Genomic DNA, 23,828 nt, shown 5'->3' on the forward strand with positions numbered 1-23,828 from the left:
AGGCAAAAACCCTTAAATATTTAGGTATAAATATAACCAAAAACTATGCCAAACTATATCAAAGTAACTATGGACATATAAATAACAGGATAAGGCAGGATATGGAAAGATGGAATACATATCCGTTAGGATTTAGTGACAGGATAAATGTGATAAAGATGAATATCTTACCACGATTGCTATATTTATTCCTCTCTCTTCCGATAAGCATACCTCAAACCCAATTCTCAGAATGGGATAAGTATATATCTAGATTTGTCTGGGAAGGCAAGCGGCCAAGGGTACGATACACTACTTTACAGCTTACTAAGGAGAAAGGAGGAATGTCGCTTCCTAATTTAAAAGAATATTTTCGTGCTGCACAGATACGCCAGATAACATATTGGTGTAGTGATGATTACGGGGCTCGCTGGAAGGATGTGGAGCTCTCCACACTCAATGTCCCAATCCAAACAAACATGGGTATGAAAAAGACCCCTGAATACGTAACTAAAGACCAAGATAGGAACCCGATAATATCCTTTACATTAAATGTATGGTATGATACAGTAAGGGAGTTCAGGATTGGCAAAGAGCTTGGTTTGCTAAAATGGATAGCCTTCGATGAAGAATTTAGACCAGGAAAATTGGATCTTGGTTTTAAAAATTGGAATGAAAAGGGAATCACAGCAATTTGTTTATTAATCAAAAAAGGAGAAATTAAAAGTTTTGAAGAATTAAAACGGGAATACAACTTAAAAAACAAGGATTTTTTCAGATACTTACAGGTGAGAGATTACTTTAATAAAAACATAAAAATAGAGGAAGACAAAATCCATCCTATTATAAAAATAATTATACTGGCATATAAAAGTGTTATTCCAAAAACAGTGTCTACCCTATACAAATGTTTGATGGAATCAAGACAGGAATCAACTGTATATGTTAAAGTAAAATGGGAAAGAGAGCTGAGTGAAGAAATCACTGAGAGGGTGTGGTATGAAACATGGAAAGAACATAAGAATACAACTCACTCATTGAGGTGGAGAGAATTCATCTGGAAAAATCAAATTCGCTATTTTATTACACCTAAGATTAAAAATAAACAAACCAATACACAACAACAATGTTGGAGGCTGTGTGGATGGGATGAACCAGACCATACACACATTTTCTGGAAATGCAGAAAAATTCACACTTTCTGGGTTAAAATTCACTCAGCTCTCTGTGATATATTAGGTTATATTATTCCTAGAACCTGCCTTGTTTTGTATCTAGGGTACTTGGAAGGTACTGTAGATGTAAAGGATCGTTACCTGGCTAAGATTCTCCTTTTGGCAGCAAAGAAGGCCATCACCAAAAACTGGCTTAAGACAGAAACACCAGGAAAGCAGCAGTGGGTAGCAATTGTGGAGGACATTATGGAGATGGAGAACCTTACATATAAACTGAAATTAAAGGAAGAACGCTTTTTGAAGGACTGGGGAAAATGGTTGACGTACAACGGAAGGGGAAAAAAAGACTGAACTGAATGAAGATGAGCATACAAGAAGAAAAAAAAAGTGAAATGAACGATGGAAATGTTTGACACCACAGGCATGTTTCCTTTTTTTCCTTTTGTTTTACTTTATCTTATTTTTCTAATTATTATTCTATATGTATCTATATTTTTATACATATATATTTGTTTGTTTCTTTTTCTTTCTAATTTCACTGTCTTGAGTTTGTGACTCTCTTTGTATTCTGTTATTCTGAAGAAACTGTATGCGTAATGGACAGGTGAGTTGTTCAAATAAATAAAATAAAAAGTTAAAAAAAAAAAAATTAAAAGATGTAAACCTCATAAAGTGTCTCTGTTGCTTCCTCCTCTGTAACAGCTGTCAATGTTTCTTCATTATTTTCCTGTAGTAAAGAAATAAACAACATTGCTGTTCTACTGTAAACTCATATAATCTGTGGAGTATTACTCACAACTGCATGTTGGTCTGGCTCAACAGGAGGCTGCACCAGATGCAGTACACCACCACCATCAACTGATAGAATATGAGGTTTATACAGGTCACTTATAACTTACAAGGGACCAAATGGCAATTAACAAACATACCAATCACCTTACACTTCATTGTCATTATGCTCTCAAAGACAACCAAGACTGAGGGAAGGCAAAATCAGTAGGAAAATACTTCACTACAAAATAATCCATTATGGTAAAGAGTTTATCAAATGAATGAGTAGCACTGCAAAGGTGACTGTGAAGAAAGGATGTATGCACATCATGTATTATTTTGAATTTACCCCCTATGTAGGCACTTGTGTCTTGCGGGGTTATTGACTCAGAGGATGTCCCCGCAGAGATGCCTTCAGCCACAGGGCGCCCACTGTTTTGGCTGAGGGCCAACTGCTCAGCCTCTGTGAGTGGTGGTGGTGGAGGACCCCCACCTGTTTTTCGGGCCTCCGCTTTTTTTCTGTTGGCTATAACGGGTCACATTTGAGCATACAGAGTAAGCAAATATGTACTTGTAATGTGCTCAGATAATTTCAATAAGTGCTTACAGAAAGAAAATTAATGTAGCCTCTAACTGCAATTGATTTACATCGGACAAACAGACCAAGCACTATGGCTCATAATACAATTACACCTCACCTGTTTGGACTATATTTTTATATTTCATTTTTACTTGCTGCCAGGAACGTTTGGGGCCTGTTGGGTTGCACCTGCGCTCACATCACATCACAAAATAAAATGTATAAAATAAAAAATAAAATATAAAAATAACGTGTTAAATGGGTGGAAATCCCTAGATCAATGTTTAAATTAACACTCACGCATTGACTCTGTCGGCTATGTTTTGCCATGCATGCTCCCTTTCTTTTGCAGCTGAGGCTGTGTTACTTTTTTCCGCGGAAATTTGCATGTTATCGGCATATGCTGCCATCAGAATTTCGGCGTCAAGCGCTGTAAAATACATTGACCGCGCCTTCTTTCCCTCCGTCTCCATGGTGACTCGCTTAATCTGTGCTCCGCTTATCAGGGCTTTATGTATCCTCGTCCGCGCGCTTCACTTGGGGTTAAAGCAACTCCGCGTTGACTGAACTAATTGTTATCAGCCTTTCTGAAACCGAATATTCCGAGTTGGACAGTTCGGGGTTACTCAACCCTGCGTATCGTTTTTCACTCTGAGTTTTCTAAACCGGCTTCCTGAAACAGGGCCCTGGGTTAATGCACCTTAGAACACACATGCATCAACACTAATGAGCGGGTGGAGGGAGGTTTGGAGTCTTCTCTCACCCCCGTTCTCTGCGACCTGCTGGAGCGGGGGGGCTAGGAGGAGGAGTTGGCCGTCCGACTGCGGTCTGGAGTGTGGGGCCTCCCTGCTGCTGCGGAGTCGGGGCGGTCTGCCTCCCCCCACCGCAGGGAAAAGGGTAACACCACCTGGGTCTGGGTGCAGTTCCCCCCTCCAGGGGCAAGGGTACCTAGACCCGGTTCGTAGAGTACGCTTGGGGAGTGTGATCGTGTGTACAGCGTCTCTTTATGTCTGTCTCCACGTTGGTTGAGTGTGGAGTAAGTGCATATGAGAGCATGAGGGTGGGAATGGATGTTTGTGTCTGTGTGTGCCTGTATGTCTGTGTCTATATGTCAGGTTGGGTGTCAGGCGCCACCTCTCTGGGGACATCTTAGGCCCTCCAAGGTTTGGAGGCCTATCTCCCCCTACCACCACTTCCCCTGCCAGTGGCGGACTCCCTCAGACATCGGTGCGTTGGTGGTTCTTTGTGTCCGGGATGGGCGTCCAGGTACACACCGGCTCACTCCTTGGCGGCCGCTTATCGGGGCCTGGAGCCTGGGGCTCGCTCGGGCCACTTCGGAGGTGGGGTGCCCCCGGCCTCTCGGCCTGGGGCTCGGTCACTCAGGCACGGCTGGCTGCCGGCGGAGCTCACGGGCGCGTCACTGCAACTCCCCCTGGCTTCTGCTCCGCGGCTGCTGAGTGAGCCCTCATCTGGGACTCTCCTCAGCTCTTTCTGGGACAGTGGCGCGGCTGCCCCTCTGTTGGTCTTCCTTGGTCTCTTGTGTTCTGGGGGCCTCTGGATGTCTGGAGTTTTGATCTCCTCCATACCTGCTTCATGCCCTGGAGGACGGGGCTGTGGCCCCCCCACACCCTCTAGCAGATCATTACATGAAGGAACCTTTTAAAAAAACAAGCACGTCCATGCTCACAGGTGTACACACGGGTGATCACACCCACAAACTACACCCTTTTTGGCTCCTACCTCAAAGCACACTGTGTTCTGTTGATCTTATGTGCTGCACAATAATGTTTAATATTTAGTATTTACTGTCATATTCCCATATATCATTGTGATGTTGTTTATTCTATTACTCTTGTTCTCTTCTGCTTGTTTTCTTTTTTCTTTCTCAGCAGGTGATCCAGGTGATTGATATATGCATTTTTTTTCTCTGCCCGTTCTGTTGGTTTTTGCCCTTCTCCCCCGTCCCTCTTCTCAGCTGTTTCTCTTTCCCTCTTTCTTTCTCCCCTTCTTTCCCCCAGTCAAGTCTGTCCCGTATTCAGTAAGTGAAAATAAAATTAACAATAAAAGGTGAATCAAATGGACCATTACGGCAAGGCTGGGATGGTCAATTTGGTAAAGTAAATCTGTTGGGCATCTTTCTTTGCCTTTAGACAACAATTCTGATGGCAAAAGAGCCAAACGGGACAGGCAAAAAAAAAGAAAAGAAAAAAAAAGATAATGTTTTATTTTCTTCTATAAAACCAAAGGTAAGCACTTTACACACTTTAAGTGCTACCAGCATGACTATAATCCGTTTTGTTTTATTTTTTTCATTTCAGTATCAGATTCCATTTGGCACCAGCATGTCACACTGACAGCTGCCTTCTCATATATTTGTATAGCTTTGTGCCAGTCAGTTGTCCAGCTGCCATTAACTTAATCTCCCAGCCCCTTTTTCACCATTCAGCATCATGCCACCCCTTTATCCATATGCACAAATCTCAATTGCAAGCTAACCAGTAAATATGTCTGGTCTTTCTAATGTCCATCCAGCATCTGCTACATGTAGACAAGAACTACTTTCCATTTGGGTGGAGTAGACCCAGCATCCTTGTGGTTTGCACGCTGACTCACTTACATGGCTTACTGGAACACATGTCTAATTTGTTTCAGCTGTGCTTTTCCTGTAATCAAAGTAAAAAAATATATATATTTTTGACGGGAAAAAGTTTTGTAAGTTAGTAGAAATATGAGAGGATGAGAAGGCAGGAAACACGAAAGAACAGGTGAAAGGATAGACGGGCTCAGTCATGTAAGCCATGAGGGCATGGAGTGGCAATGAAACTTTTATTGAAACTATGTACCTGTGGTTTCTAATATAACTGCTGAAAATAAGATATATTTACCAAGAGTGTCCTAAACTATCAGGAGTGCTTGTTTTCTTTGCCAAACCATGTGCAGGTAAAATTAAAATTAACCCTAAATAACAAATCATTTATTTTGCTTAAACCTTTTTTTTTTTTAATGCTGCTAAATTGCTGCTTATTTTTTGTTTCTGTCGGACTAATAAGGCTTTACATCAAGTTATTGTGCATCAACACATAAACACCACTGAACTGATACTACTGAATGGCCCCCAGATCAGGGGCGGATCTAGAGGAATTTTTTAGGGTGGCATGGAAAACAAATGGGGTGGCAAAATCAAAGCCTTTAAAAAAACAAAAAACAAACAAAACAAAAACAAAACACACATATGCAGGTGTTACATATGGTTAAAACGATTCAAATGCAGTAATTATACACATTTCATATAAATATGGTCTATAACGTAATTATTTTCTGTAGCCCACATAATTAAACATTTCAGTTACATAAAACATGTGAATTTTGATTTTATGTACTGTATAGCCTGTATAATAAATAAATATGTAGCCCAATAAGTATAAAATCCAGAAAGCTACACAACATGGGGTGGTTCATTTACAAACACAAGTCTAACTTAAGTTTCACACTGTTTTTTGTTAGAAAATAATCACATTGTTACATGCTTAAATTACACAAAATGTCAGAAATCTGGATGTTATTTTTCATTGATCTATATTAACATAACTGATATGGAATCACACAAAAAACATAAAATCCTAGTAGTAGTTATATTTTTTACTGTAAAAACCACAGACATGTTTAATAAATTATTTTCATAACTTGAAATGCAAATATAAATTGTAAATTTTGAAAACTTATGCACAAATTTTGTAAACAATCAAGTTATATGCAACTATTTATCTAAAAATGCAGCAATGCATCTGGCGGTTTGTTGTTTGTTTTATTTATACAACCATATAAAAAAAAATACTGCTATAACTAAAATGAGAGAACAATCAGGTGTCACAATAAGATGACCCACAAATTATTTGTGACAGTAAAAATAAAATAAATAAATAAATAGTGTGTCCGCCTCAAGACAGAGGAGACACCACAGGGATAAACCCTGCGGGCCTGACAACAGGTGTATCACTCCACCTGGAGACAGTGTTGACATGACAATCTGCATTTGTAACATTCATTAGTGCCCTCACTGACACACAAAACAAAACAACGAATACAAAGCACACTAACCATACACTCCACGCTTAACGTCACAAATCTCCCACATCTCAAAACTCGCTGTTGACATCGCTCTCTCGTTACTCTCTTCTTAAACAACCAAATACCACATATTGTCATTTTTTAATTGGTTAAAATGGGGTTTTTTTTACTGTTTTCGTGCTGTCCTTAGAAAATGCTTTAAAAAAATCCTTCCGCACTAAACATGTGTATTTTTTAATCATAACTCTAGATTTAGTGGCCTGTTATTAAAATATTAAAAAAAATTGGTGTATACTTTGAAGTCCGAACTTTCAACACAAGCTCAAATGGAGACTCAGCGTGGCTGCAGCTTGTTGCTATATCAGCTAAAATCAGTCAGGTGTGTCCGTGGACCTCAGAGGGTTTATAAAACTCACCTTCATTCCATGTGACAACCAACCACCTGAAATCTGAAATGCCCATGGTGTTGATTCAAAATGTGATCTGGCACAATCATAGTCAGAAAACAAGAAATAAATCCGGTCGGCACTATGGGCTGAACCATTTGTTAATTGTGGAGAGGGGTTAACACTATGTAATATATTCAGTTTTATAATTTATATTCAGTGTTAATAATAGCTAGGCTCAAAGTGTTAATGCTATCTTATTTTGATAAACAACTCTGTCATATGTAACACTTGGGTGGAAATAGGGATGGCAAGAAATCATTTTGCCACCATTCTAGATCCGCCCCTGCCCAAGATCTGCGAGAAGATCCCCCAAGACACCAACTGTGTATCATTAGGAGCACCATCAGGTATACACACATGCATGTGGGGGCCATACAAACTAACATTTTGAGTTACTGGACTACTGGTAATGGACTAGCCTGCTGCATCATTTTCCCCCTTTGATTTGGTTGATAATTTTCATTTCCGTCAAACAATGTGGCATCATTTCATCCCTAACACATTACTCAGTCCATATCAGTACATTTATCCAGCATGATTTTCTTTCCCATTCAGATCTCAAGTGTTCATTTAATTGATTTGAGAAGTGTATTTTACAAAATCCTGATCTTTTTTTCTTTGTCTATGAGGAGTGTGTCCTCATTTTGTTTACGACAAGCACAAAGATGTATGTGCCACCAAGCATGGACAAAGGCAATGGTCATTCCCACCATGTTTTTCCCTGTATAAGCTTTATATAGGAAAACTGACATGTCAGTCTTAAAGCAGCAAACTTAAAAAGGTTTTCTCAGTGTACTCGATTCTCATTCCAGCTAAAACTAATAGATAAAAAGTGTATTGGTGAAGCAATATGATGACTATACATGTTTCTATAAAGCTGAGGTAAGGCCATGTCTCTCACTGAGTCGCATCAGCTCTATAAGCTTTTTGAAAATTGACAGTGAAAGTTTTTTCTCAACAGTTAAGTGCCTCATTTGTTGTATGTTTCATTTCATAATGCACCAAATATATTAGTTTTTCCTGCTTGGCACCCAGACTGCAGGGATCTGATTATACATGCAAAATGCGGTTTGGCATTGTCTTACTGAATTAAGCAAGGTCTTCCCCTGGAAAAAAGCATTTGTCCCTCCAAAACTTGTATATATCATTTGGCATTAATGGTGCAGTTACAGAGCAAGTTATTCATGCCATGTGCATTAATGCCTCCACTTCATCATAGATGCTGCTTTTTAGACTGTGGGCTGCCTTTTAAACTTATGGACTGATAGCAAGCTGGATGGTCGTCTCTTGTGATTTCGTAAAAGATATTTTCACATTTTATTCATCATATCACCAAACAGTTATCTCCCTTTTTTTAAAATTTTATTTATGTTTTATTGGTTTTCTTATTTATACAACATGTACAACAATACAACTTAATCACAGTGGGGCCTCCCATTTTGTACATATTTCAACCATTTCAACCAGTAATCCTCAAATGTGTCCGCCTGCAACTTTAGCCTAAAAGTTATTCTTTCCATAACAAAAATAGTATATATCACATCAATCCACTCATTTATAGTAGGAGTATCCTCCTTAAGCCAACGCCGGGTTATGGCCTTTTTGGAAGCTACCAACAGCACACTGAACAAATATTTATCCGGTTTGCACAGATTAAGACTCTCTAAGTTACCCGGGTACAATACTGCAAAATGAAATTGTATTTTCTTTTGAAAGATTGTTTCCAGGACCTTATGTATTTCCTTCAAAAATGGAACCACACGAGGACATTCCCATAAAATGTGGAAATGATTTGCTGCTGCATGTCCACACTGCCTCCAGCATGTTGTGTTATGAGAATAATTGGATTTTTGAGCCGAGGTATTAAAATAATGAATTACATTCTTCCAACTGAATTCCCTCCACGAGGGGGAGCTTGTTACCGACCACTGCTGCCTACAGATCCTATCCCATTCCTCTCCTGTTAGGGATAGATTACCCTCTGTTTCCCATCTTGCTTTAACATATCTCGCATCATGACCCCTTAGATTGGTCAGTGAACAATATAATTTGGAAATAAGTTTTTGATAGGGTGCATCTCTATATGCATTCTCGAATATATAAATAATTTCTTCATTCCCAGTCGATAACTGGGGATGTTTTACCAAAAAAAACCAACCCCCAGTTATCTCCCTTGTGGCTTTCAGAAGTGTCTCTGTGCCCTTGAAATGGTTTCCTCTACAGAATTACATGTATTAATAGGCCAGACACAACAGCCATTCAGTAGAATTTAGATAATTTTTAATCTCCAAATTCTTTTCACTTTTTTTGTTGAAAAATGCTTTATTTAATTATAGCATTATGCATCTTTCCTGGTCTTTAGCTTCCTATTTTTCAACTTGTCAGCTGAAACATGTTGCAGCTGACAAGTTTTTTTAAACACAGCATCCATGCTTTTAGGGTCAAATAGGCCTAGTAGGGAGGATTAGCCTAGTAAAACTAGAGATGGATGATGAAGAAAAGCTGAAGAGAGATGGGGAAAAAGATATACCAAAGTGAGCTTTACGAATGAGTGTGTTTTTTTCCCCCCTTGGGGCCATTGGTGGCCCTGAAGGAATAAATGATTCAATAAAAAGTCAAATAATAGTAATAATAATAAAAAAACAAAGCTCAAAACAAGATCGGGACACACGTGCGTCCAGTAAGTCTTCATCTGACTGCTTCCCCCTCTTAATTATCGGCAGAAAGCCAGTTCACAGACCCACAACACAGAACATGTGCATTTGTGTGTAACCACACCTCTGTGCAGCTGCTCTCTGATGCACTGGGAAAAAAAAGGTGCAATCAAGTCGCCGGGTGAGGAGGGATATAAAAAAGATTTATTAACACCTTTAAGTACCATCACCTTTAAAAAGATAGCACTCTCTCCCTCTCTGTTTCTTTGTTTGTTTTGAAGGTCATTATCACAACAAAGATTGTACATTTCACGTGACAGCTCATTTCCATATAAAAGTAAAAATCGCTTGTAGTGCCTACACCTCATTAAACTAAAAATATTCTTTGTATTTCTGTTGCAGTCTCTTGCTCACAATAAACAAGTTAATCATGTCTTTAGTGCAGCTCAGTAGTAATGATCTGACATAGTTTTTAGGGCAGGCTCGTAGGGAAGCTTGTCTCCCACACTGCACAGCATTTCTACATATTTCCATAACTGAACAACTTTTAATGACACGTTTTAACTTCATCCCAAACACAATCTAGTTGTGCACATATGGCACAAAACCGAGGTAAAATACTCTACATTAGCAGTCTGCGGCCAAGTCATACATTCACTAAATCGCCAAAGAGGCTCTAGTATTTAGTATTTAAAAGCGTCACCGGTAGGTGTCGTAGCAACATTTCAAATAGTTTAGTGTGACACTGTGGTCTACTTCAGCACGTTTCAGCACTTGAGCAGCTGTGAGTAATATCCACAGCCAGACAGCTGCGGAGCTAAAGACGTTTACATTAAACATTTTCTTGTTCTCAGTATTCCAGCTTTTACTGACACGCAGTCAGGAGCTGGTGATGAGATGAAACTGATTTTGTCTCAGCCTCAATGTCAGTCACTCACTAGACTTGAACACAGGGGTTAAGCCTGTGAAGAAAGGTCCGCCTGACCAGCGATGCTCCGAGAAGCTCCGGTCACTATGCTGACATCTCCAGCTGCGCTCTCAAGGTCTGAGCTGACTGACTTTTTTTTCAGCTTTCTGGATCGTGTGTGATTGACGGGGCGTAAGGACGTCCTTTGGAATAATAGTAGACAAAGCAAAGCCTTAGAGGGAGGCCTTCCTTGACAGAGTTTCAGAGAAAAACGTGCTCCCTCTCTTCTTTCGTTCTTCGAAACAACAAAACCCGCACAGGCGCATTCCTGTACGCGCGTAAAACCTTCTCACTTCACCCACGGAAAACGGGCTATCGTAGAAGACTGGAACCCACTAGACACTTGGAAGACTGGAAATTAGTTCTAGTCATATATATGATTCTTCTTCTTATTAATATTATTTAAATATGTCTTTAAAAATCTACCGCCGTGGAAAAACAATGCAAATTTTCCGTGACTTCAGTTCCATCTTACCCAAGAGCGCACAAAACAAAAATATTCTACTCCACAAATTACATTTTCTTTTCCTGCCAGTGTAAAAGATTCGTAAAGCCCACTCTAACATGACAGTAGTGTAGGCACACATCATGGTAGTCTTGTCGGTTCTGAATTAGCTGGAATAGATGAGAAGTGGATTTTTGCCTAATCTTCCCGGTGTTTGTTTACCTCTGCACTGGTTAGCGTGTTTTACAAGAAGTTGGCAAATGATATACACATTTTGTACAAGCGGGATCTGGAGATGGGATCGGCTGACGGCGGGGGGAGGAAAACTCCACCCAGCAGATAGGATCTTGGGCAGGCAGAGCGGAGGGGGAGTTTGCGCTGAAAGAGCTCGGGCTGGTCGGACGGGAGCTCGATATAAGTCCTGCAGAAAACTTCAGAGGGGGCAAAGTCCAGCCCGGGCGAGAGGGAGATAGGGTGGAACTTGCGAGCGCGCTGGGAACTAAATCACATGTGATTTTTTTTACAGAAATGCTCCAAAGATGGCGGTGGTAGTAGCGACTGGAGTTCCGATTGGCTCTGGAGTGCAAAAAAGTGGATTTGTGGAGGTTTTGGTGCGAGAGCAGTGGCACAAAGTTTTGGTCAACTTGAACGAGGAAGCGCTCACGTTAAGCTGTGAGAGCAACGTTAACGAGAGTGTCGATGACAATGTCAACTCTAACGGCGTTACCAACGGATCTTACCATGACAACAGTAATACCAACTCCAACAATGGCCCCCAAACTGTGCGCACCGCGTTCACGGACCTCCCGGAGCGGGTACCCGAAGCGATCGCCAACAAAAAGCGGTGCGTCAAGGTGACCAAGCAGGAAGTCGGGGGACTCGGGATTAGCATCAAAGGAGGGAAGGAGAATAAGATGCCCATCCTCATAAGTAAAATATTCAAGGGGCTCGCTGCGGACCAGACCCAGTCTCTGTATGTGGGGGACGCGATCCTGTCCGTGAACGGTATGAACCTGCGGGACGCGACCCACGACGAGGCTGTGCAGGCGTTGAAACGAGCCGGGAAAGAGGTGACTCTGGAAGGTAAGGCATACTGGAGAGGAGGCATGTGAGAGGATAAAAGAATTAGAGGAACACCTGAAAGAGAGGTAGAGGTCGGGGAACCTTTTATTGATTGACTAGATTACAGGTTGTTTTTTGGAAGCCCCTGTGAGTGTTTGTGCAAGTACAGATTTTATTTAGTGAATGAGTGAAAAGCGTACCCCGACGGTAAGAGCTAAGTGTAACATATCCCACATCAGTTTGTGTGTCAGTTTCTCAAATGTTGCGTAATATTTTTGGGATGCCCATAGACTCACTCAAAGACGTGAGGAGAGCAGTGCTCCTTCACTGAATGACACCGGTAATGTCGGAAGAACCTCTGGCTCCACATGGTTGCCTTTTTAGACTCAGGTTTCTCGATCATGTCCATTAGACACATTTTTTATTTTCTACTTTCCAGTTAATTACAGTCACTTGTCACTCACTTGTTACATTAATAGAATGTGCAGGAAAAAAGAAAAGAACCGGGAAAAACACTGCTTCCACTTTGACCTCTGCTGTAGGATGTAATTTATTTTACATTAAAGAAGAGAGGTGCTGATTGTCATACCCGGGAAAGTAAATATTATTCCAGCAGCCGATATTAATTCACCCTGTTTATATCAAATTAGATTGCAGTCACCTTGGTCTTGAACAACACTGGCATTTGGTGCTGTTTTATTACATAATTTGGAAACAGGTTACAGACTGATTGCCTTTTGCAGAAAAGAATAATTGAGATTAAGGAAATAGGTATTATGCAACTAGATGTGCCATGGGACAATCATGCAACATCAAACTCATATCTTTTCCCTTCCTCTGGCCTTTTTTGCTTCCTCAAATGTGCAGCCTGTTCATTTTTTTTTTACAGTTGCTTTCAGCTAAAATATCAAGATGTAGATCAAGATTAGGCTGTGGGTAGCCACACTGAGAAAGGTGAAGACCATTTTACTACACACAGACACACGTGCACACACACACACGCACACGCATTCCTTCATACAGGAAACTGTTGCACATAAGTGCCTACTTCTCAGTTCTTTCATTCCTGTCCCTAAGAGGACTCTTGGACCCAAGACAATGAGAACAAAGTGTCTCTCTCTCTCTCTCTCCCATACACATGTGCACACGACTCTCTCTCATCTCAGATACACAAACACAGTGATCACACTCCTCATGGGGACATGCTGGTCCCAGCTGAAAACTGTATCACGATCTGAAAGAAGGGCAGAGGAGATCGGAGTAGAGGAAGGTGAAGAGAGAGAAAAATGAGGGGTTATAAGAGCATTTAATGGGAGACTGAGTGGATGAGAGACTGAAACAGAAGGACAGTTAACAAGAGGTTTAAAGAGGCTGAAATAAAGATTACTGTGAGGGTTAGTATTTTCACAGTAACTGCTATTTAATAGAGATAATTTGCACGTGAGAAATTGGGTAACACATGAAGGTGTTGCACAACAAAATGGCATCAATTAGTCAAATGTAAAGTAAAATCGAATGAATAGTGATATGTCAAACCTAAATATCAGCACCATTTTATTTTATTCTTGAGTGGGAGCCACCTTGAAAAGATTTGAGAGAGGCAGACTGTATCGTATGAGGAAAGAGATCAAGACAAAACATCTGATGTGTCTTTTAGGAGATCGTACCTGTCCCGTGGGAATAGAGTGTGCTGGTGCAATTTGTCTGCAAATGTGCAAAAGATTTGTACGTGGATGTTTGTAATCTGTGTATCCTTTACTAAAGCACAGACAAGGCATCTTGGAAACTCATTACGAAGGACAGATATGTCTGAAAATAGGCAGCAGCTACTTCCCTCCGCTTCACACAGCTGTGAGAGGGCAGCAGTTTGACCCACTGAGAACAAGCCCTGATGTCAGAGAGCCTCCTGCTTTAGTTAAAGAGTCCTCAGAGACTCTCGGTAGGCTCTGTTCTTTGCTCAGTATGCAGTCAGACAAACCAAATGGGAATCTCTATAAGGAGATCAGTAAAGGCTCTGCACCAAAAAACTCCTAGCAACCGCAACCGGTAATGTTATGGTGGTCTGTTGAAGGACCGATCAACAAATGGCACCTTTAGAGACAATCGTCGAAGTTTGTGCCACAGAATTTTATTTTTGGAGTGTCTGCCTTGTGCTGTGCAGCTGGATGTTTGCACTCAAGATTGTTTGCAGACGAGGTCCACTTAGAACACTAATCTGCCACCGTTATCGGTAATTTGACAAGGCCAAGGCCTATTATTTCTTGTTTGCGATCATGATTACAACCAGTAGTCTCTCTTTGACAGCGCTCATTGGACTGACCAGTACTCAGAACAGTGGTAACGTCCAAGAAACTGAGTGAAGATCTAAGAAGGAGAATTGTAGATTTACACAAATTTGGAAGGTTTCTTGGAGACATTTAAAAACTTCAAGCAGTTGTATGTAAATACAAGTTTCAGATCTGTCACCACTTTGCCAAGGTCTGGAAGAAGACCCAAACTGTCAGCCTCAGATGAGAGGAGAAAACCCAGGAACCACCAAACCTGCCATGAACTGTAAGCTGCTGAAACAGCAGTTGCACTGTCCACAAGTGAAACAAATTTTACACTAATTTTACACTTTAAACTTTGAGTGTCTGCCTTTGCTGTGCAGTGCAGCTGGATGTTTGCACTCAAGATTGTTTGCAAACGAGATCAGCTTAGAACGCAGTTTAATTGGTCACCTTTAAATAACCGCTTGCGGCAGGTCACCATGATAAAGGCCAGAGTTTTGGTTTGTAGCGCGCTGTGTTCACAGAAGACATTTTGACATGTCACAGCAAGAAAAGCAAAGCATAAGAAAAATAATCCTATATGTAATTATAGCTGCATGAGAAATACCAGGGCCCTGAAACAGGCGGCTACATGGAATTTACCATTCATTATTTTTATTGTTTACACCTTTACTTGTGCCAGTGCAACACATCAAAATGTCTTCTGCAAAAGAGCTAATGTACAGGTGTGCAGAGGTGAGAAAGAAGGCAGGGTTCATGTTCACAAGCTTCTTTTTTGTTCACTTTAACAACACTGAGTGGAATACCATGAATGCCTTTGAGGGAACACTGTTTACCCGTTTGAATGATTCATGTTGTACAGATAAAGACAGCAAACAGACACAGAGTCCTTCCACAGATTTGAACCAGTGGGGTGCTGGATGGCAAGTGTTTGTTTTTTTGGTCTTGCGTTATTTATTTGTCTACTGCTGTAAATGTGCTTTCTAAATAAACCTCCCTTCACTTGACTCTTCTCCAACACACTTTTGCTTTTAGACGTGATCGGATGTCACATTTTATCAGACAGTTTGCTTGAAGTGCACTGAGCCCTTACATGACACTGAGGGATTCTCCCGTGCCCTTCGTCAGCAAACATAGGTCTTAATCTGCCTCCTCTGGCATCATCAGGGCTCTATAGAAAACCTCTGAAATACCCTGCGTGGCAACATCACGGATGTGAACCCTTTTACCTCTCAACGTTAACTACAATAAGAATTTTATGGTTCCTGTACTGTGTTCTTTGTTTTCTTTCTTATGTTTTCTTTTTGTTAAATGTTTTTATGCAGTGATGATTGACACTTCAGTCCAATCATGTGGGTGTTAAAGTTGATTCATGCCTCAGCTTAAGATGCTTAAGATGAAAAGAGATGAGAAGAATTCTTTTGGAGAAAAACACGTCAATTCACTCGTCTCTGTAAATATAACAGAATAGTTTAACCCTATAATAGATGGTAGGTGGGAAAAAAGATTATTTATTTTAAGACATATATGTATTAATTTAAGTATTCATGTGATCAGTCATCAAGTGAAATTAAGGATAAATATATTACTCCTAATGTCATATTACAGCTAAGATGTAAATTGGAGTAATTAAGTAACTAGGTTGCTGGTGCGATACCTGGTTCCTCTGATCTATATATCAAAGTGTCCTATGGCAGGATACTTAACCCCAAATTGCTCCACAACGCATCCACTGGTGTTATTGTGTGCATGTGTGTGATAAAGAACCGTGTGAACATCTGTGGGAAGGGCTTAGTGTAGCTTGTAGTGTAAAAGTGTCTTAAGGGATCAGCAAGACTATAAAAGTGCCATTATAAATAACAATCTAAATGGACTTTTCACTGACCTCAGAGCAATAGGATGTTCTATTAACTTGACTATTTTAGAAGCTGCCAACACTTTGAGATGTTTAAAAATGACTTAATAACAGTTAAACAATTCTCAGAAGCTTCCAACCACTCATCATTGGCATGAATGTATATTTACATATACTTAAATCTTTTAATTAGTGGTGCTGAAGGTCGTCTAACTTGACAAGGCTTATTAATTTCTTGTTTGTGATCATGGTTGATTACAACCAGTAGTCTCTTTTTGACAGCGCTCATTGGACTGACCAATACTCAGAACAGTGCAAAAGACCAAGAAACAGAGTGTAGATCTAAGGAGAATTGTAGAGGTCTGGAAGAAGACCCAAACTGTCAGCCTCAGATGAGAGGAGAAAACCCAGGAACCACCAAGCCTGCCATGAACTGTGAGCTGCTGGGACACCAGTTGCACTGTCCACAAGTGAAACAAATTTTACACTATCACAGTTCATATCATCATGGAAAAATCAAAATCAATATTTTTATGATCAGAGGAAACTAATATTGAGCTGTTTGGCTTCAATGACAAGAGCTATGCTTGTACATTTAGCTTGTACAGTAATCTAAGAATACTGTACAAGCAGTCGTGCATGGTGTTGGTAGCATCATGCACTGTTTTTGCTGCTGTTACTGCACATTTGATATAGTGAAATAATAAATAATTTAAGGTGAAATTCTTAAGCTTCACCTTAAATTAGCAGCTAGATGGTTGAAACATGGACACAACTGGGTAGGACAAAGATTCCAAACACACATCAAAACTGGTTTTTGGAAAGGATAAAGCAGGCCAACATTAAGCTTCTGGAATGGCCTTCGCATAGCATCGACCCCAACCCTATTGAACATTTCAGAACTGGCTTTAAAGCTTGGTCCATGCAAGGAAACCAGTCCATTTACATGTCATAAATTCAACGTTGTGCACCCAATTCATGTTTTTAAAGTCATTAAAGATGCATGTTATATAATCATTCCAGCCTGAAAAAATAGTTCAAAGAAGTCATTAAAAGCCAAAAATTACATGTTTGTGATGAGTGTATGTAAACTTCTGACCACAACTGTAATTACTAGAGGTATAAAGAGTCTTAGAATAATTGTTCTGTTCGCTCCTTAATTTTTATCCTCTGGTTTGTCTATGTGGTATTTCTTTTTGTAGGTTTTGTCTCTTTTTAATGGGAGATCTTGATGTAATAAATATAAACTCCTTTATCCTGATGCATTTCCTGTTCACCCTTTAACAGCTTTAACCTGATATTAATCAACATCTGACTACATGGCTAATAGAGCAGTCATTTTGACTTGAACTAGCAGGTAACATTAAACTGTGTATTTCATCATAAAGCTTGCCTAACATATCAGTAGTGTCCCTGCAGCTACAGTGATCCCTCAATTCATCTTTGTAGCATCATCCAGTGTCTGGCTTCAGTTTATCCACCAGGCTGAGCATTTCAAGTAGCTTATAAGGAACATTTATATCTTCTCTAACAAGTCTTATTACCCACTGCAGTGCAGTGGGCAGAACCTCAGTCTAAAAAACACGAGTGCATGTAGAGAGACAGGTCAGTTTCTACTAAATTGGGACAGTTTGGGGAAAATCTTCCCTTTAGATCAGTCGTTTATATACAACTGGTCATCAACATCGAGATTAATGTTTTTTTTAAATTCACTCTTGCCTGTCACCTTGTTTGGAGAAGCATAAATTCTAGTCTGGCAAGCACAATATTTATATTCTGCACTTGAGCAAATAATGGTTAGTATTTATTCAGAGTGCTTTGTTTGTAGCCAAAAATGCAGTTTCTGATTAAAACGGATCAGTGAATTTTCGTCAGATCAAAACAAGTCCTATGCAAATAGGTGCAGATCTTAATTTAGAAAGTGGCTGCCCCGGTGTTTGATTCACACATTTCACTTACTTCTGTTTTCCCCCTGAATCATGTGCTGACTTATTTTGCAACCAGTGGCACACTGGTTGCAAAATAAGTCAGCTTGCATAGAAGTCCGCAGTGCATGTGCACAAACCCAGGATTCATGAATATTTTGTTAGTTGAATCTGTTTGTACTCTGTGAACAAACTATCTCTTTGTGAGTAAAACAAACAGTAAAGCAGGGTATGGTTGAGGCTATGGCTACTTTATGATTAATACGCCACTACCACAGAGGTACGCAGTGTCCTCTGGTACTCCCCTTGATCTGTTCCTTCCTTTTGTTCATCTTTTAAATACAGTCTGTGGAGAAAACTTCATTTTTTTGGCTGATTGTTTGAAAAGGAGAACCTCAAAAGGGATTTTATACACACGGTACTTGCACGCTGTGTTAAATGAATGAAGCACAAGTAAAAAGTGTTTGTTTTCTTAAGTTGAGGACCAACTGTTCACCCTACAAAAACAATATTATCTAAATAAATGCAGATAATGGGTTACATAAGGGCACCATAAAGACACACAACTCCTATTTAACAAGTTTAATTGGTAGTATTTTTTGTATTTTAATTAATAGTATATTTACTGACGGAACCATTGTACGCAGCTGAGTGCATGCAAACAAATATTGGCAACCTTCCCATTGGAAGCAGAGCATGTTAAGAATAAAAAGTCAGAAAACAATAGAACACCTGCCACACTTCACTTCAGCCACGGGAAATGAGTCGGTGTCCTGTAAGCTCTCCTGTTGAGCCTTTAACAAGCCAAAGCTGTCATCACCTGACATCTGGAAGTGTGTGTGCGTGCATGTGTGCGTGCTGCTGTCAGCAGTGTGATGCAGCGTGCGTGTCTGAATGAGCATCTGCCTGTTTGTGTGCATTCGTGCGTGCCATCAATTTAAATCATCAGCGTTGTTGTCTAGACGAGTGAGAGTCGATATATGGCTGAGTGTGTGTGGAAAGAGAAGAGCGCGAGTCAGCGTGTCTACCAGCTGACTGTTTATGTCATTAGAGAAAATATCATCTCCTTCAATACAGCTTGTGGAGGCTGACTCAGAGCGGATGACTGTGATGATAATAACAGCAACTGTGGCGTTGTACTCGTGGTTGTGGCGGTGGAGATAATAGATTGAATCATTCATTCCTCTCCTGTGTGAGTGTTTTATAGAGACAAAACAAAAGCAGCGACCCGGCGCTGACACTCATCTGTTTTTCCGGCTGGTTTTGTTTGGAAAAAAACACAAAAACTTTTTTTCTCCAGGTGTAATCATTGTGTTTATGTGCATTATGTTTATTTTAGCCTAGTTTCCTTGTGATTGTGAGGACAAAATAGATTTTTTTTTTTATTATAGTGGAGAAGAAGCACATCAATTTAGTCCTTACATTAGGATTTTTAAAGGAGTGAACAAAAATGACACATGTTAGAGTCTCTTAGTCATGCAGCATCGCAGACTTCTATTGAACGTATGAGGTAGTAGGCTTTTGTCAAACCCACCATCTGTTCAGTCTGTGGTTTTGGTTTTTAGTATACTTGTTTGTGTTACCATTTGTGGAAACGGGGGAAAATGTAGAATACAGCTCTAATTTAAAGATTCCTGTTAATGAAATATTTGTCATATGTGTCGCTTTAGTGAGTAATGGAAAGTTAATTTACCGGCAAACAATATTTGTCGATTTTTAGATAAAGGCTCTCTTTAGAGTTGTTGTACTGTTTATGTGAGTATTAGAACAGTTTAAGGGGAAATCCTGCACTTTGACCACTGCTATGCGGTGGCAGTGGGCGTCTCAAACATTTGGCTCCTGAGCCTCATGCAGCTCTCTAGTGGATCCAAAAAAATTGTATGAACAGTAATACGATACTAATTAACGGTTGTTTATTGTATTATTTAAATTTTTTATCAAATATTGCTTCAAGCTATTCTTAATTGGTAGTAGTGAAACTACCTGAAATAGAGAGAGTGCATATATCGTACAATGGAAGAAAAGAGGAAGACAACAGAGAAGATTCATGAATGCAGTGAAGGACAGCAAAAGGGTTGAAGTGACAGAGCAGGATGTGTATCCTATACATATGTCTAGCCTGTGTGACTATTTTTGAGTCCCCCTACCTATGGATTCCAAATCCCCCCCAAAACTAAATGCTGCAGAGAAAAGCCTTCAATTTAACAGCCTGTGAACAAACTTGTTTTAACTTTGCTTTCACTCCCAACACTGTCGGTGTATTGGTGTGCTCTGGCTGGAGTTTGTTCAAAATTAAATTGAATTTTTAAGCTACTGGGATCTTATTGGGATTGTATTTTATTCATTGTCTATCTAAACTCCTTTAACCTCCTAAGACCTGAACTCTTCCACATCATGCATTTTTAATTTCTCTTTGGTATTTGGGCTGATTGGGACCTGATGAATGTAAAAACAAAGAAGTACCAGATTTTTTTTTTTTTTTTACCTAATTTCTGTTCGTAAGGAAAATGAGAACCACATATGAGGATATTCATTTAAAATTTTGATAGAACAGTTGCAATATAATGTCCTGGTAAGTGGATATCAGGCCCTTGTAGAGCAAGATTTAGTATTTTGGTCTAAATAACCCAAAATGTGATGTCCACATATGTGGACGCCAGGTCCTAGGAGAGTCTTCAGTCAGCCTACTTTAGTCAAAAGAAGATAATTATTTCCAGTGGCAGTTTATGTCTGTGAGTATGGAGCCTCCCTGGACCTCCTTCCTGTCCTTTTACAAGGATATGTAGGAAGCAAAAAAAAAGGACTCCTGACTCCTAGCACAGAAGAGAGAAGGAATCCACAATGACACAACACTGATTAGATCGCACAGAGCATGAGAAGGAGGAGCTGGGGTCAATGTTGGTTCCAAAGTGGCTTGCAGATGCAGTAGCAGTAGCCAAGCTAAATCAAATTTACAGCCCTTCATATTTGAGATTTGCCAATTAGATGTACGGAGACGCAAATAACTGGGACTCTAGACTCGGAGAGGGAAGGGTCGTGCCATGTGACAGGACAGCACTTTCTCCACAAATGTCACCTGTCTTTCCAGGGTTGAATCCCGGACCAAGTGACAAAATGCACAGTCTTCGGGCTTAGCCAATGCTCTACTAGCGTGGACAATCTGCAGGTACATGTGGAATGTTTTGTGCTGATCCTTGTCTTGCAAAGAGAAACCGCACCCTTTAAGACAGTGACAAACAGAAGATTTCTGCTTTGCTTGCTTCGGTTTAGTAATCATAACAAAATAAAGCAAAAACGCTACACAAGAAGATGTGAAATTAGTACCCTGCGGGCAGTGTACATACCAGGTAAGCATTGCAGACTAACACCAACAGGAGCTAAGTTAAGCTAACTTCAAGCCGGCTAACAACCGTGCTAATTAGCAGTAGCAAGCTAGTACGACTGCAGAATAATTACACGACTCTGAATGTAATTCTTTCTTTAGCTTAAATACCGGAATAACAAGTTGAGTATTACTTTGCAGACTGTCCCAACTAACATTATGCTCATTAACAGCCACTGATATAAATAAGAATCTGCAACTAGGGTACAAAGGCATGTGAGGAGGAGATGCTAACAGATGGTAATATGTAACACAACCCTAAACAAATGATTCCACCAAGCATGTCTATAACTAGCACTCGCTAGTTACAGCCCATATTACAGGAAGAGCAAACAGTAGATGGAAATTACTGCTGTGTTTACATAATGGTAAAGAGAACTTAAGCAACTGGTTAAAAAGCAGAAGACTTCTAAGAAGACTTGAAAGGTTAAGTATTTGATTTTCCTACAGGATGTAAACTTTACAACATCCTGTAGGAATTTAGAGGTACAAACTTCTTTGTAGTTTACAGGAAGCAGACAAAAGAATATTTTTGAAATGAACTTATTTTCTTTGATACTTATAAAAACAATGCTAATCATAATGAAGGTAAGTATCAAGCAGCCTTGCGTGTTGCCTTTATGCTTAATGTGGTACGAAATGCCTCAACAACTCAAACACCTGCAGCTGCAAGTGCAATGAAAAGCTAACACTTCAAACTGAGAAAAAGTCAAACGAAACCAAATCTAAGCCGAACAATCTAAACACAGCTTCCACGATAAGCTGATACTGCAAAAGTTTAAAAAGTCCATCGTGTTTCCAGCTGACAGAGAACCACATATTCTATCCACAGATGGTGTTTTTACTTTTCATTCTATTTTTATTAGATTTGTTTATTTTTACTGACTGATTATTTAGTAGATTTATAATGTTAAAGTGTTGTTGTAGCGTTTCCATAAAGACAGTTGCGACTTGGCTTTGATGTTTCCTTCATCATCTCAAGCTTTCAAGTGTGAGCTTCCACTTTCTCCCAGAATCATACATATGGAGAGGGAGGCAGGACTAGACGAGGCACAGAATGATAGGAAAACACTGACAATTGTTTAGAGGGCAAAAAGTAAAATATCAAGAGAGTGACAAGGATGGGAGGACAATAGAGACAGAAAATTGATTCAGATGGCAGAATACAAAGAGAGATGATGATAGAAAAGAAAGGTAGAGGAAACCAAGCAGACAAAAACACAAACAAGTATGAAAAACAGACATGAGAGAGAGCAAAGTATAAACAAGTAGGGAAGCAACACAGAAAGTGAGGCAGAGAGAAAGACAGCTAGGGCATAAAGCACACAAACTCTGATATCAAACGTGTTTAGAAAAGGAGAGTAAATCACTCTTATCTTCCCCCATGCTGTTTGAGTGGGCCATTGTCAAATTACCAACCAATTAGCTTGATGACAGCCCCTAACAGACCACCCCCCACTGACTGAGAATTAGCTAGGCAATACTTCAAAGGTTTGTCTTTAAGGAAAACTAAAAATGGATTTTAAAAACCCGTTACTGAGTAATCCCCACAGGACAGCTGGAGAAGGCTGCTTCTGTTCACTCACTGTGACATGCAGGAGCAGAAAACTAGTTAACCTTTAATTAACTAAAGTAACCAACAATCTTTTCTTTGTTTCTGTTAAATTCAATTTTATTTATACAGCCAAATCACAACAACAGTTCGCCTCAAGGCGCTTTATATTGTAAGGTGACCCTACAATAAACATAGAACAGAAAACCCAACAATCATATGACCCCCTTTGAGCAAGCGCTCGGCAACAGTGGGAAGGAAAAACTCCCTTTTAACAGGAAGAAACCTCCAGCAGAACCAGGCTCGTGGAGGGGCAGCCACCTGCCACGACCGGTTGTGGTGGACAGGACAAAAGACATTGATAATAACTAATGATTAAATGCAGAGAGGTGTATAAATACATAGTGAGTGGAAAAGATGACTAAAGAAGAAACACTCAGTACATCACGGGAATCCCCCAGCAGCCCAGACCTCTTGCTGTGTAACTTTGGGAGGAGAAAGTTCTGAGTTGAACTTTCAAACATTTTCTAGTAACAAAGCCTGAAAGCTATGTCTGACTACACTCACATGACAGACTTATATGCAACATATCTGTGTTGCAAAAAAGACTACAACAAACAGAAAAAACTGCACACAAAAAAATAGTTCCAGTGACCCACAAACATAATATGAGCATCTTTTCAAGACAAACCTG

The 23,828-nt window shown here is 40.0% G+C and overlaps 2 protein-coding genes across 3 annotated transcripts in view; one reads left to right on the forward strand and one right to left on the reverse strand.

Annotated features, from left to right (window-relative positions):
* The window catches only part of LOC102310065 (E3 ubiquitin/ISG15 ligase TRIM25), a 9,867-nt gene extending 2,795 nt beyond the window's left edge, over positions 1-7,072 (reverse strand). Inside the window, exon 1 of one of the 2 annotated variants that reach the window (XM_042224574.1) lies at positions 6,990-7,072. In XM_042224574.1, coding sequence (XP_042080508.1) covers positions 6,990-7,035 — 46 coding nt within the window. In that variant the 5' untranslated portion in view covers positions 7,036-7,072. The remainder of the gene's footprint in view (positions 1-6,989) is intronic. The other variant, XM_042224577.1, reaches the window with a different exon arrangement.
* A 3,944-nt stretch (positions 7,073-11,016) lies between these two features.
* sntb1 (syntrophin, basic 1) overlaps positions 11,017-23,828 on the forward strand; it is a 46,961-nt gene continuing 34,149 nt past the window's right edge. Inside the window, exon 1 of the mRNA XM_005934961.3 lies at positions 11,017-12,171. Within this exon, the coding sequence (XP_005935023.1) occupies positions 11,628-12,171 (544 nt within the window). The 5' untranslated portion in view covers positions 11,017-11,627. The remainder of the gene's footprint in view (positions 12,172-23,828) is intronic.

This window comes from Haplochromis burtoni, unplaced genomic scaffold (assembly GCF_018398535.1).
Source record: "Haplochromis burtoni strain Fernald_Lab_line unplaced genomic scaffold, NCSU_Asbu1 Contig_142, whole genome shotgun sequence".
Lineage (NCBI taxonomy): Eukaryota > Metazoa > Chordata > Actinopteri > Cichliformes > Cichlidae > Haplochromis > Haplochromis burtoni.